The sequence below is a fragment of the Microcaecilia unicolor genome, chromosome 8, assembly GCF_901765095.1.
Source record: "Microcaecilia unicolor chromosome 8, aMicUni1.1, whole genome shotgun sequence".
In the NCBI taxonomy this organism is placed as follows: Eukaryota; Metazoa; Chordata; class Amphibia; order Gymnophiona; family Siphonopidae; genus Microcaecilia; species Microcaecilia unicolor.
Window position 1 is genome coordinate 221438662 of NC_044038.1, and position 14490 is coordinate 221453151.

The following is a 14490-nucleotide window of genomic DNA, read 5'->3' on the forward strand; positions in this document are numbered from 1 at the left end:
TGCTGGAGAGCTCCCTCTGACCCAACTTTCTGTTTTTGCATGGGTGGGACAGGTCAGAGAAAGCGCTCCGGATCGCTGCACTGCTGCTGCTCTATAAAAAGTAAATACATGGCCTGGGGACTGAGATGACCTGCAGGCTGACAGAGGGAGGGAAGAGGAGGTAGTGATGCAGGATTGTGTCACTGATGGGAAGGGGACAATTAATTTTATTTTCCGCTAGCAGAAATACCTCACAAAGAAGACAACCCTGTTTTTTTTTTTAAAGATATTTTGGTGTAGAAATTTCTCAGTTTATACATGAGTATATATGGTATGTGTCAAATGCTTAGCCTGGACTCCTATACCTCAAATATCTCTGAAATATCTAGCCTATGGAATATAAGCTATTACATGAATTTGGCAATTTTTCTCTCTTGATAACTGTATTGAATGTTCTTCATTAGCCAAATTGTTCTTAATGAGCTATTGTGTTAAATCAGATGATCATTATTTCTACTTGTTTGTATAAAGTCTGTCTTCTATTTTATTCTTTTCTACATGGATCATTTCATTGCATCAGGTCTCCATGTTGTCTTGGTTTGCACTTTCAGTCTGTTTATTGGCTAAACTGATCTTTATCAGTTCTCATTACCTGGCATTTGGAGGGTTTTTATTGAGTGCTTTATAATGGCAGTTTTTGTTTGCTTCTGACTGAAGGTAAAATGAATCTGCTGACATATTTTTCTTATAGAACACATTAAAATGAGCAATCTTATTATCAGTGGAAAGCTGAATCAGTCTGAGGTTGTGGTAACCTATGTAGGAGTCCTTTTTACTAAATGCACAGTGGAAAGCCTGTGTGCTAACCGTTGGGGACATTTCCAGCATCTTCTTATAGAGGATGAGGTAACAGCGTTAGTGTATCTGGGTTTAAAAAAGGGTTTGGACAAATTCCTGGAGGAAAAGTCCATAGTCTGCTATTGAGACAGACATGGGAAGCAACTGCTTGCCCTGGGATTTGTAGTATGGAGTGTTGCCACGATTTGGGGTTCTACACGAAATGTTGCTACTATTTGAGATTCTGAATGGAATGTTGCTACTGTTTGGGATTCTGAATAGAATGTTGCTACTCTTTGGGGTTCTACATAGAATGTTGCCACAATTTGGGTTTCTGCCAGGTACTTGTGACCTGGCTTGGCCACTGTTTGGAAAACAGGATACTGGGCTAGATGGACCATTGGTCTGACCCAGTATGGCTACTCTGAACTCTTAAGTTACCACACAGAAAAACTCTTTACCATGCACTGAGCAGGGATGCACCAGTGACAGCACAAGGTAAATGATTGTGTGCCAATAGGAATGCATAGTCCACACCCATTTCCTGTCCTATATCAGATTATACATTCAGGGGTCCTTTTACTAAGGCACGCTAAAAACTGGCTGACGCCCTGCAGCCACATTGAGCACACCATTAAAATGGCCGCATTTTTCTTTTTTTTTTTTTGTAATGGCCACTTGCTAATTTCCCAATTAGAGAATGACCACTACCATGGGAGAGCTTACCATCACCTATTTAGTAGTCAGTAAGGGCTGCCGCATTACTCCTGCGCTAATCGGAGAGCACACAGTAATTTGCTCCTGCTACCCGATTAGCGAAAGGCACGCCTACTCCCCGTCCATGGGTACACCTCCCGCGCTGAAAAATAAAAAAATATTTTTCAGCATGGGATTAGCGCATGCTAAGCGGTACACTACCATGGGATGCCTCAGCGCGTCCTGCGGTAGTTCCTCTTTAGGACGCGGTAAGCACACACTAGGTCTACTCTGCCTTTTTCGAAGGGCCCTTTAGGGGCAGATTCAGTAAATGGCACCCAAATATATGCACCAAAAAGATCCAGACTAACATCCTATTTTATAAAGGGTTCTGTGCGCCAAGCACCCTTTATAGAATAATGCTTAGCGCCAATTCTCAAGCCCAACTTTGGGTACAAGGCAGTGGCGAAGCTACATGGGGCCACGGGGACCTGGGCCCCCATAAATTTGGCCCTGGACCCCCTGCCAACGACCCTCTCGACCCCCCTCCCCCACCGCCGCCATTACCATGGGCTACCTTTGCTGGTGGGAGACCCCCAACCCCGCCATCCGAGGTCCTCTTCTTCCGGCGCAAGGCTTCATTCTGTTTCTGAGTCTGACATCTTGCACATTGTACATGCAGGACGTCAGACTCACAGAAACAGAATGAAGTCTTGCGCCGGAAGAAGAGGACCTTGGCTGGCAGGGGTTGGGGTCCCCCGCCAGCAAAGGTAGGCAACGGCGGTAGCGGGGGAGGGTTGGCGGCGGGAGGGGGATCGAGAGGGTCGTCGGCACGGGGGGGGGTCAAAGTTGGTGGTGGCGGTGGCAGGGGGGTCAGCAATGGCGGGGGGGGGGGGGGTCGGCAGCGACGGGGGGGGGGGGCTAAAATGTGCCCCCTCACCTCGGGCTCTGGACCCCTCTCCCGCCGAAGTCTGGCTACGCCCCTGGTACAAGGACTTACACCTGCTGAAACCTGCTATAAATCCTGGTGCATAACCCAGAAATTCTATAACACTGTACTTAAATTTTGGAATGCCCCTGACCTGCCCATGCCCCTCCCATTGACACCCCCCCCCTTTTGGGTGGCACATGAGACACACTGGGTGCGCAGTACGTAGGAAGATGTGCATGTAAGTCCAAATTAGTGCCAATTAACCGCCAATAATTGATTGTTAACAGCTCATTAACAAATTAATTTGCACGCGCATCTGCCCTGCACACCTAAATTTCAGCGACCTTGATAGAATCCAGGACTTAGTGCTTCAATTAGCAAGTGCTAACTGTCATGCTAGCATGATTACAGTTACAACAGCTATGCACTAACAGTTACCATGCTTTAGTAAAAGGACCCCAGAGTTACACATTCAAAATATGGAATGTTGAGAAGATAGATTTAAGAAAAATATCAGAAAATATTTCATCCCAGAAAGGTTGGCAGAAGTGTGGAATGGCAGTGGAGCCAATCACAATATCAGAATTGAAGAAGGCCTGGGATAAGCATAGAGCATCCCTAGTTGCACAGAAATTAGGGAAAGCCAGGTCTCCATTGAAGTCCGGGGTACTGAAACAGGATTGATACTGAGCGGATGGCCTTAATGGTCCCTATCTGCTTAGTGGGCCATTTCCAGAGACCAGCATTGAATATCTGGGTGTCTTTTGACCGGTTTAAATTGAACTGGCCAAGCCGATATTCAGCACTGGCTGGTTTTTAAGTCAAATAAACTCTGTAACAAAGAAAATGTTCTCTTCAATGCGGAAACTCAAACGATTAAAACCTTTCTTCCCAAGAGCAACCTTTCGATACCTAATACAATCAATGGTTCTAAGCCACGCAGACTACTGCAACGGAATCTACGCGGGTCGCAAAGAACAACTCATAATAAAACTCCAGACAGTCGAAAATACAGCAGCCAAGCTGATATTCAGCAAAACACGCTTCGAAAGTGCCAAACCTCTTCGTGAAAAGTTGCATTGGCTCCCGAATCAAAGAACGTATCATCTTCAAAATCTGCACCTTAGTCCACAAAATCATATACGGCGTTGTCCCAGGATGCATGACAGACCTTATTGATCTACCAATAAGAAACAAAGTCAGACTGTCAAGATCCTACTTAAACCTACACTACCCAAATTGCAAAGGACTGAAATACAAAACAACTTACGCATCCGGCTTCTCCTACATAAGCGCACAACTATGGAATGGCCTCCCAAAAGCCCTGAAAACAATCCACGACCTCCAGGTCTTCAGGAAATCACTAAAAACCAACCTCTTCAAAAAGGCCTACCCCAACGACCCCACGTAAACCTCTTCGCCCAGCAACACAGCATGACTTTGATCGTACTGGACAACACGCAATCTTCATCCTTCCCGACCCTCCATATATACCTCATACCAGGGGCGTATCCAGACACCCAATTTTGGGTGGGCCTGAGTCCAAGATGGGTGGTCAGAAGAACTCCACCTTGTCCTACAAGTGATTTAGTCTCTCCCTCTCTCACCTGTATGCCATATTATCTCTCAAACATCCCCCATCCCCTGCATACCTTTTAAATATCAGATTTTCACCGGCAGCGAGCAGCAACTAATATACACTGCTCATGTTGGCCCCACAGCCTTCCCTCTGATGCAACTTCCTGTTTCCGCATAGGCGGGAATACATCAGAGGGAAGGCTGTGGGGCCGGTGCGAGCAGTATGTATCAGTCACTGCTCACTGCAGGTGAAGAAGATCTGCTATTAACAAGGTATGCAGGAGGGACAGTTGTTGGGAGTTTTCAGCTAGTGGGGCTTGGAGATCCCTGCCATAGGTGTGCTGATACTGGGTGGGCCTGAGCCCAAAGTGGGTGGGCCTGGGCCCACCCTTGGCTACGCCACTGCCTCATACGATCACATTTCAACGTTGTACTTGTTATCAACCGACTGGGGAAACGCCTTTGACGGTACTATGTAAGCCACATTGAGCCTGCAAATAGGTGGGAAAATGTGGGGTACAAATGCAACAAATAAATAAGTAAATATACCTGCTATTTCGGTGGCCAGATTTGGCAGCCAAACCTAGGCTGCGATATGTTGATATCATGCAATATAAGCGGCTATCCATCAAGTACTAACCAGCAATATTCAGCGGGAGATAGCAGGCTAACTCCCATTAATATCACTGGATAACCGGTTAGGTACCATCTAACCAGCCAGGTGCCGTTCCTGGCTGGTTAAATGGTTTTAAATATCGTCTGGAAAAGATCCATATATGATAAAATCAAAACAAGAACTTGTTGGTGCTCAGACGGTGACTCCAGTAATAAGGACAATACTGGGCGGACTTCTACGGTCTGTGTCCCAAAGAGTTCAGACTTCTATAGTCTGTGTCCTGATTATGGATGAGCAGGAGTGAACTTTGACGACAGCGACAACAGCAGCAGCAGCAGCAGCACACCTTTGGGTTCATCCGATGGCTGTCATGTGACTTCATTTTATGCTATCATGTTAACTTTGCAGTCATGGTGAGATTTAGGTCCTGTTACATTAGAGAAAGATTGCTCTCATTTTATAACAATGGGAACAGCACATGAGTAGAAATGTGAACAGGGAAAACATTTCGGTTTGTTTTCAGATTTTTCAGACTTTTTTTCCTGAGTTTTTAAACATTTGCGTCAGGCATTCATTTGAATAAAAATGTTTTAACACACATTCAGCCTTTTCAATGCGCACAATTCAGCTGTACCTGTGCCAGTTTGTAGGCTGGTGCATGTTAAACCGAATTTTCACGCTCTGAATTTTTTAAAAGTGCAATAACAAATGCACATCCCTAGTAATGAGCCCCCAATGAACTTCTGATTTAATTGTGTACAGCCCTTGTTGACAACTGAAGGAAAGGTCTAATATTTACTCCCTCGGATTTACTACTAACAGGTTCATACAATTGCACATAATGTTTCAGAGGACTTCTTTTAAAAAGAGAAGTACCAGAATGTATTTTTAGAACCTGATCTTTGTAATACATTTGTAGAATTAATCATTGCTTACAGTTCTCCTTATGCAACAGTGACCGCTTGAGTCTGAGACAATTCCTTCCAAGCACAGAAAGCTTACGGTCTTTGGGCAGGATGACAACCGTCTTAACCTCAATGGGTCAACCAACAACTCTTCGGTAAGTACTAGAATACCAACACTTCTTTCTTCTGTTAGTACAAGAGCTTTAAATGAAAGTGATAAAAGTATTGATTTAGTTTAACAGTGCCCTATAAATCTCAGCCATGGCAAACACTGACCCACAAAGGAGATACCGAAGAGGAAATAAATGTGAGAGTTCTTCTTCAGCTTCTTCCATAGTTATCAGTTTGTGTTTCTTTCATCCTTTGTTCTTGCAATTCTTAGTGTTCTTTGTGTCTACCCACAATGAGGCCCTTTTACTAAAGTGTGTTAGGCAGTTAACACAAGAATTAACCCATGTTAACCACTACTGCCCAAGCTTGGTTACTGGCTTTGCATTACTTTATTTATTTGAAATATCTTTATTGTCAAATGCAACAAAAGTAACAAACAAAATTCAAGTAGTCATGTAACGGCAATCTGGCAAAACAAAATGAAATGCAACTGAAACGACAATACATTTTGTCTTTTCCCCCCACCTCCCTACTAACCAGATATCTTTAAATACAGAGCAGACAGATTAAAAGATTGCAAATCAACACTGTCCACTGCTGAGCAAGGTGTAAATAGAAACAACAAACATTCCTCCCCTTTACAAAACTGCGCTACAATGCCGACACATCCCATTCACGTTTCGTTAGTATAATGCTGGCATTGTATTACAGGTAGATCTGTGTTGTTTACATTTCAGTGCTGTCAAATGTATACATTTTTGAACCTGTTTCATGGTAGTCCTGTTAGGTGTAATAATCTTTATTATAGAACACAATGGCAGAATACCATAACATCAATCCAACATTTTCGTAGCGTATTCCTACCACAATATACATGAGAAAACAAACATCCATATTTGGTTATATTATCCACTAACTGTGCTTTGTGTGTTCAGAACCCAAAATCACGAGTTCTCCACCCGTCAACTTAAACATGAACCCTTCCTAGAAATTCACCTCCCTCCCCCCCGCCCTCCTACCCCTCTTGTCTTCAAATTCCACCAATAAGGACTACTTGTCCTAACTACATAGTTAAACCATTATATCGCTTAGGTCAAGTAAACTTCTGTCAGTCCCCAACCCGCAAACTAACCTCTCCTCCCCCAAGATCCCAAATCTGCCTCCAGTTCTCCCATTTATCCCATCCCTCCCCCCCCAAGTACCTAATACCTACTTATGTTCTGTAGAAGATTATATCGAAGTTTGATTCATTAGAAGACTTCGAACTCTCGGGGATAAAGACATTATATAGGGTTCCCAAATAGGCCAAAATTTTTTCCTTCGTTTTGGAGTCAGGCGCACGTCTCTAGCTTCCATAAGAGCTAGGTTATGAAAAGCACTCCGCCAGGACCAAAAGTCGGGCGCCACACTCCGAGTCCAATACTGCATGATACACTTTTTCCCCACCATCTCTGCTTTGTATATGAAGATACATTCATGTGACAATAGGGAATCTTCACATCCCACCCAGCCAAACAGTGTGCCTATCGACAAAATATTCACTCGTTTTGTAGTAAACAAGCCGATGAGCCCATTAAAATGGGCAAAAGAAGCACCGTCAAGAAAGCAGTCTGAGCCCCGCCGGGTCCAGCCAAGCCCCCGCCCAGGAAAGCCGCAAAGGGAAGCGCCGGCTCCCAAGCCGGTCTGCAGTCACAGAAGTGGTGGCGGCGGCAGCAGCTGATCGGACCTGTCGGTCTGCGCCTCGGAGCCGCTGTCGGACGATCCTCGCCCAGTGCTCGCCGGTCACCCACAGCTGTGTTCCTGTCTGTAAGTTTAACTACGCTGGGAGAGATGTGTGACGTGCCACGCATGTGCAGAACAGCTGCACTGTTCTGTGCATGCGCGGCACGTCGGTCACTCTTCATTTATATAGTAGATGCTCCCAATATCTAATCAAACATGACCAAAACTGTTGTAACTTTGGGCAATACCACAGCGCATGAGCCAAAGTAGCATCCGGATTCCCACACTTTGCACAATTCTTTACATCTAGACAACCAGTATAATACGCCTGTCGAGGGGAAAAATAAGATCTGGTAATTATTCGAAATTGACACACTCTGTACTGTGTGCTATATAGATGCATGGTGGAATCAACTGTATGAGACACAAAATGTCCCCAACATTCAGAGAGCACCCCAGATCTACCTGTCATCGAAGTGTCAAGGTATTAAAATCCTTTCCTGGCATAAGTGAAACTAGCAATCTATGCAGGGAGGCTACCGAAATATAAGCCTGCCCCGTTGGTCTAAAAAACGCCTCCAGCTTTGAAAACAATCCTCTAGTACAATCCTCTGGCACAGATTTTACATAAAGGCAAGCCTGCAAATAAGCATAAAAATTAAGTGGATGTGATTGTAAATGTTCTAGCATATTGTCAAAATGCATTAACTCACACATTGAGATAGCCATTTCCAACCCAGTTCTCGGGGCACACCTAGTTCCACTGGGTTTTCAGGATATCCACAATGAATATTCATGAGTAAGACTTGCATGCAATTGAGGCAGTGCATGCTAATCCATCTCATGCCGCTGAAAATGAATGGCTAGCACGAACAAGTGATTTAACCAGTCGGTGGCCATTTCCAAGTTATAGAGAAATACTTTTAAAACAAATAGGAGGAAATATTTTTTTCACTCAATGAATAGTTAAGCTCTGGAACTCTTTGCCGGAGGATGTGGTAACAGCAGTTAGCATATCTGAGTTTAAAAAAGGTTTGGACAAATTTCTGGAGGAAAAATCCACAGTCTGCTATTGAGACAAACATGGGGAAGCCACTGCTTGCTCTGGGATTGGTAGCATGGAATGTTGCTGCTCTTTGAGATTCTGAATGGAATGTTGGTACTCTTTGAGATTCTGGAATGTTGCTACTCTTTGGGATTCTGGAATCTTGTTTCTCTTTGGGATTCCGGAATGTTGCTACTATTTGGGTTTCTGCCAGGTAGTTGTGACCTGGATTGGCCACTCTTGGAAACAGGATACTGGGCTAGGTGGACCATTGGTCTGACCCAGTATGGCTATTCTTCTGAGTAGCGTGTGCAAATTTGAACACATGTCCAATTTGTGCACAGAACTTTACTGAATAATGAGCCAATCGGTGCCGATAACTGGCCAATAACAAGCAATTATTGGCAAATTAGAATGTACGCGCACATCTTTTTAGACGTATTCTATAGAGAAGTGCATATAAATTCTAGTGTGTGGATCCAAAAAGGGGACCATGGGAGAAGCATAGGTGGATTGGAGGTGTAAATGTTCGCTCATAAATGTTGTTGCAATTCTATAATTCACGCCTAACTATAAGCGTGGTTTATAGAATAGTGCTAAACTCTATTTTTTTTTTGTTGCCAAGTTTGTAGGGACCATTTATAGAATCTGGTCCTAAGGGCTTCACGCCCGTTAGTAAGGTAGGCACCTAAACCCTTTGAAAATGGACCCCTTCATGCTTTAAACTAATACTAATGAAAGTTAATGTTTTTTTTTATTTTTTACCTTTTCAGGCAGCGAATCTGGAACTACTGCAAAACTGACCTTTTCATGAGAACGAAGAGCTTTCTTCTGGACACCTGGTCTGCTTATTCTAAGCCGATCCCTGAAAATGCCAGAGAATGTCTTTCCTTACTTGTGCTCTGCTCCTGCATTGCTCTATCAACAGGGGGCCTTTTATACAACTGGCTGTCTGCTTCGTTGCGGTATGAATTTCACCTGGCAGTCGGAATTTCTGTTGGTTTTAGCCTCTTGATGCTTTTCACCCTGGTTTTAATGCACCCTGTCCGCTGTATGGTAACCATCAGTGTCCCTACATTAGGCACCAAACAAGGCCGCCGGCTGCTGTTGTCCACCTGTTTCATGATCATCACCTTTAACATCATTCCTAATATAATAAACAATATTGAAACCATAGTGCAAGTGTTGCAATGTATTTCTCTGACTTCTGCTGAAAGCCTTTTCAATTCAACTGCCCTTCTGAGAGAAGCATCCCACGATTTTTGTCATGCTGTTTCCAGGGTTGCTGACAGAATGGCAGAAGTAACATTTCAGTCTAACAAGAGAAGACTTGAGTTTGTTGTTCATTTTGAAGAGTCAACAGTCCGGAACCAAATGCATGGAGCCACTCAAAAGATTAAGGATGATTTCTCAGCTGTAGAAAAGCTGATTGGAAACAGCATGTTGATGTCTAATAGAGTAATTGCAGGTATATTCATATTTTATCTTTTCTTTGGGTCAGCCTGGTACTTGAAATGCTACCTCACGGACTTAAGCTTTGACAATATCTATATCACGAAGAACCTTGAACGCATGGCTTTTCGAAACAACACGACTCACCTCCTGACGTCGGCATCTAAAAAATTAATAAAATCAACAGGATTGAAACTGTCGAAGCGGGAGGTGTTCACCTGTTTGTTACGCATCATCGTCCTCTCTTTTTTCTTGCTGTCGACACTAGTGATCATTGTAACAGACCATATTGCGTTTCACCTTGCAGTGGAAGTTGAAAACTGGGTTCACAAATTTCCCACAGTTCCTATGACTCTTGACATAGCCTATTCTGTAAGTATAAACAATAGAATATATTAAACATTGGTATTATAACTCTCTCCTTAGTTCATTCTCTTTGCTATGGATTGAGTTAATTGTTTAATTTGTACCCTAATGTATGCTAATTATTAAACACAAGTAGGGTGATGTTTACTCCATTAAACAGCAATATATGAATGTGAACAGAAGAATGATAATTTAAAAATTTACAAGATTAGATTTCACGCCTCACCAAAAATAGCTTGAGGCAAGTTAAACTAAACAAATGTCAGATATTAGTAATTTATCCATTGCCTATTAAATAACCATAGATTACATACCCAGTACCCACTAAAATACCCACATTTTGTATACTCATTACCTACTATTTTACACCAAATCTAAATTAGTCGGATACAAAAATCTTGTTATTTAACAAAGTTTTTAAAAAGATTTTTTTAAAACTTTTTTTAAACGTGGTAATGCTCTCAATTCTAGTGGAATAGAGTTCCACAATTTTGAGGCCATTGTCTTTAAAAATCTTAGTTGTGTCTGTCACGCCCCTCATTTCTTTTCTGTGGTCTCCAGCAGCATTCCATGCCAGAAGAATCTGTTTCAGTTCCTGGAAACCCTGCACTTTTCCCTTATAGCCCTGCAAGAGGGTACTGGCTGCTGTGTGGAAGAGTGGTCTGATGGTTAATACAGCAGGCTTTAATCCTTTCAACCTGGGTTCAATTCCCACTGCAGCTCCTTGTGACCTTGCGCAAGTCACATAACTCTCCAAAGGCTCACTGAAATAAAGAATTTTTCAAACATTTTTTTAAAAACCATTAGACTTTTAATACTCCATAGTATGGGGCAAGAAATTCCACAATTTAGGACCTGCAATATAAAAAACTGGAGATCTGTATTCCTCAAGTCTCACTGAATAAAAAGAAGGAATGTCCAGAAGATCCTTTGTTGCAGATCTTAATGACTGAGAAGGTTGATAAATGTGTAAGCTAGCTGCAAGAAACATTAGGATATTGTTGTTAATATCGACCAGGGGCGTATTTGCGTGGGGCCACGGGGGCCTGGGCCCCCATAGATTTGGCCCTGGACCCCCCTGCTGATGACCCTCTCCACCCCCTCCTGCCGCCAACCCGCCGTCGCCTATCTTTGCTGGCGGGGGACCCCAACCCCTGTCAGCCGAGGTCCTTCTGTTGCAAAGCTGATGGGGGACCCCAACCCCCACCAGCCGAGGTCATTCCATTGCAAAGCTGGGGGGGGGCCCCAACCCCCGCCAGCCGAGGTCCTCTCTTCCGTTGCAACAAAGCTTCCTGTTCAAAGGTAGGTGATGGCGGCGGGGAAGGGTTGTCGGCGGGAGGGGGGTGGAGAGGGGGGGGGGGGTCAAAGTTGGCGGCGGGGGGTCCGGCAAAGGCGGGGGAGTGGGTCCGGCAATGGCGGAGGGGGGTCGGTGGCACCGGGGGGGGGGGGGGCTAAAATGTGTCCCCTCATTCTGGCTCTGGCCCCCCTCCCGCCGAAGTCCAGATACGCCTCTGATATTGACCCACATGTTATTAAACATATAACAGCTAAAACCATAGACTGATGATTCTCTGAGGGGTCTTTTTACTAAGTTGTGGGGGCCTGTGCTAGCGTCAGTGCATGTTTTTGACGTTCACTGAGGCCCCATTTTACCGCGGCGGGTAAAAGGCCGTCTTTTTTCTTGGAAAGAAATGGCTGTGTGGTAAGTGAACCACTTACCGTCAGGGGCGTATCTGCGTGGGGCCACAGGGGCCTGGGCCCCCGCAGATTTCGCCCTGGCCCCCCTCCCCGCCGTCAACCCTCCCCCTCTGCTTACTTTTGCTGGCGGGGGGCCCCAACCCCCGCCAGCCAAGGTCCGACCCGAAGTCTTCATATTTCGTCTTCCTCCGTGGCCATGCTGCAAGGAAGTAACGCTGCAGTGCTAATTCGCTGAATCCAGTTCGGAGTCTGACGTCGCAGCATGTTGTATGCGCGTACAACGTGCTGCGACGTCAGACTCCGAACTGGATTCAACGAAGCAGCACTGCAGCGTTACTTCCTTGCAGCATGGCCACGGAGGAAGACGAAATATGAAGACTGCGGGTCGGACCTCGGCTGGCGGGGGTTGGGGCCCCCCGCCAGCAAAAGTAAGCAGCGGGGGAGGGTTGACGGCGGGGAGGGGGGTGGAGAGAAGAGGCGGCGGCGGCGGCGGCGGCGGCGGCGGGGGGGGAAAGGGAGGCAAAAATGTGCCCCCCCTCTCTGGCTCTGGCCCCCCCTACCGCCGGATTCCAGATACGTTCCTGCTTACCGTATGACCATTTCGGGGGGAGAGCTCTTACCGCCACCCATTGAGGTGGCGATCAGGGCTCCTGCGCCAACCTGGTGGTAACCGGGCAGTGCTGATTACCGTCGGGTAAGCGACGGTGTTACAAAAATAGAAAATATTTTTGTAGCATCGGAAATGGTGCGTGCTGGGGTGGCGGGTAGCCCAGTGGTAGTTCTGGATTGGCTCGCGGCAAGCCTGTTGCTGCATGCCAACCCTTTAGTAAAAGGGTTCCTGAGTTTGTACAGCTGTTAGGGTCTATTTTAGTTTGACTGCAGCTGCTCTGTGCCACCAGCCCTCCCCCCACAAGAAGATGCTGCCCTAGGCAGCCATCTATTTTGCCTAATCATTAAGCTAGCCCTGCCAGTCTAAAATCTAAAATCAATTATTCACAGATCCCTTAAGTCTGTAAGCATATCTGTAGCTACAAAATGATGAAACAATATCTTTTTTTAATTGCAGGCCAAGATATCATTTGTAGCAGCCAGTCTTATACCTATCAAAGTTCCCGACATCAATGTGATTTCATTTAATAAAAGGTACCAAAGAGACTTTGCTTACATTTCTGCAGACTGCACCTTCAAATCAAATCCTCCGAACACCTTGGTGACCATCACGGTTGGGTTTATGTACTGTATTGTGTATGCCATGGTTTTTTTGGAGACCTACGCTCATCGACTGTGCAGAAAAATCTCAGCTTCCTTTTTCGAGGAACAAGAAGAACAGCGAGTTCTATATCTTTATAATAAAATATTGCAAAAACACCAGAAGAAGCAAGAGATATTCGGGCACCACGATGAAGAACGTAACCCATAGCAGAATGATATCAACCAAGAGAAAGAGTACCCAAACTAGTATAGCAACAACTCTACTGGGTGGAACGTTATACACTAGTGCCTTCTCAAAATTAAAATCCATCCAAAGTGGGAGCTCATTCTGCCTTGCCTTGCCTGGAACAATCTTCCTCAACCCCTACGCCAAGCCCCCTCCCTACCCATCTTCAAATCTCTGCTTAAAACTCACCTCTTCAATGCTGCCTTCGGCACCTAACCTTTCGAGAAATATAGTATGCCCTATCTGATTGTCTCTACACTTGTCTTTTAGATTGTACACTTGTCTCTAGATTGTACACCTGTCTTTTAGATTGTAAGCTCCTTGAGCAGGGACTGTCCTTCCATGTTAAATTGTACAGTGCTGCGTAACCCTAGTAGCGCTTTAGAAATGTTAAGTAGTAGTAGTAGTAGTAGTAGTAGTTTATTAAGGGCCTTACTTGTTGGGGTCTTGAGTTAAGCTAATTGTGAAATTAACCCAGTCATTGTTATTCACTGGAAAAGCACAAATCAGTCAATCAGATTGGCCGACTTGAGCTTTTCTGGTGAATAAAGCTCATGGTACTACCGCAGGCTTGGTTTCATCAAGAGATTACCTGGTCGATATTCAAAATTTATGAACTTTATTGTAACATTACTTTGTAAGCCACATTGAGCCTGCAAAGAGGTGGGGATAATGTGGGATACAAATGTAATAAATAAATAAATAAAATGAATGAACAGGCCAGAAATGGCTGCTGGCCAGTGAAATCGCATGTTCGGGGCTATCCACTAATTTTTAGCAGCACTTAATTGGCTATTGCTGCTGAAAAACAGCTATTTTGGGGATGTTCTGAGGACAGGTGCTGGTATTCAGCACTGAGGGGTTCATTTACCAAGCTGCGGGAAAAAGGGCCCTGAAGTACTGGCACAGGCCCGTTTTTTACCACAGCAGGTAAAAAGCCCCAAAAACAAAATGGCCATGCGGTAAGAAAAATCTGTACCATGTGGCCATGTGTAACCGGGCAGTGCATGGCGATGTCCGATTACCACTGGGTTACTGCTGTGCTAATCATTTCCGGGGGGGGGGGGTTGTTCTTCCGGAAATGGCACTCGCTCGACTCAGAACTACTGCCGGTGG

At 44.9% G+C, this 14490-nt stretch overlaps 1 protein-coding gene across 1 annotated transcript; it reads left to right on the plus strand.

Moving 5' to 3' along the window:
- Positions 1-5518: 5518 nt before the first annotated feature.
- OCSTAMP (osteoclast stimulatory transmembrane protein) lies at positions 5519-13374 on the plus strand. The gene is made up of 3 exons (XM_030213011.1): positions 5519-5697; positions 9194-10244; positions 13003-13374. The coding sequence occupies exons 1-3, from the start codon at positions 5654-5656 to the stop codon at positions 13354-13356; spliced, it is 1449 nt and encodes a 482-aa protein (XP_030068871.1). The 5' UTR covers positions 5519-5653; the 3' UTR covers positions 13357-13374.
- Positions 13375-14490: the final 1116 nt, after the last annotated feature.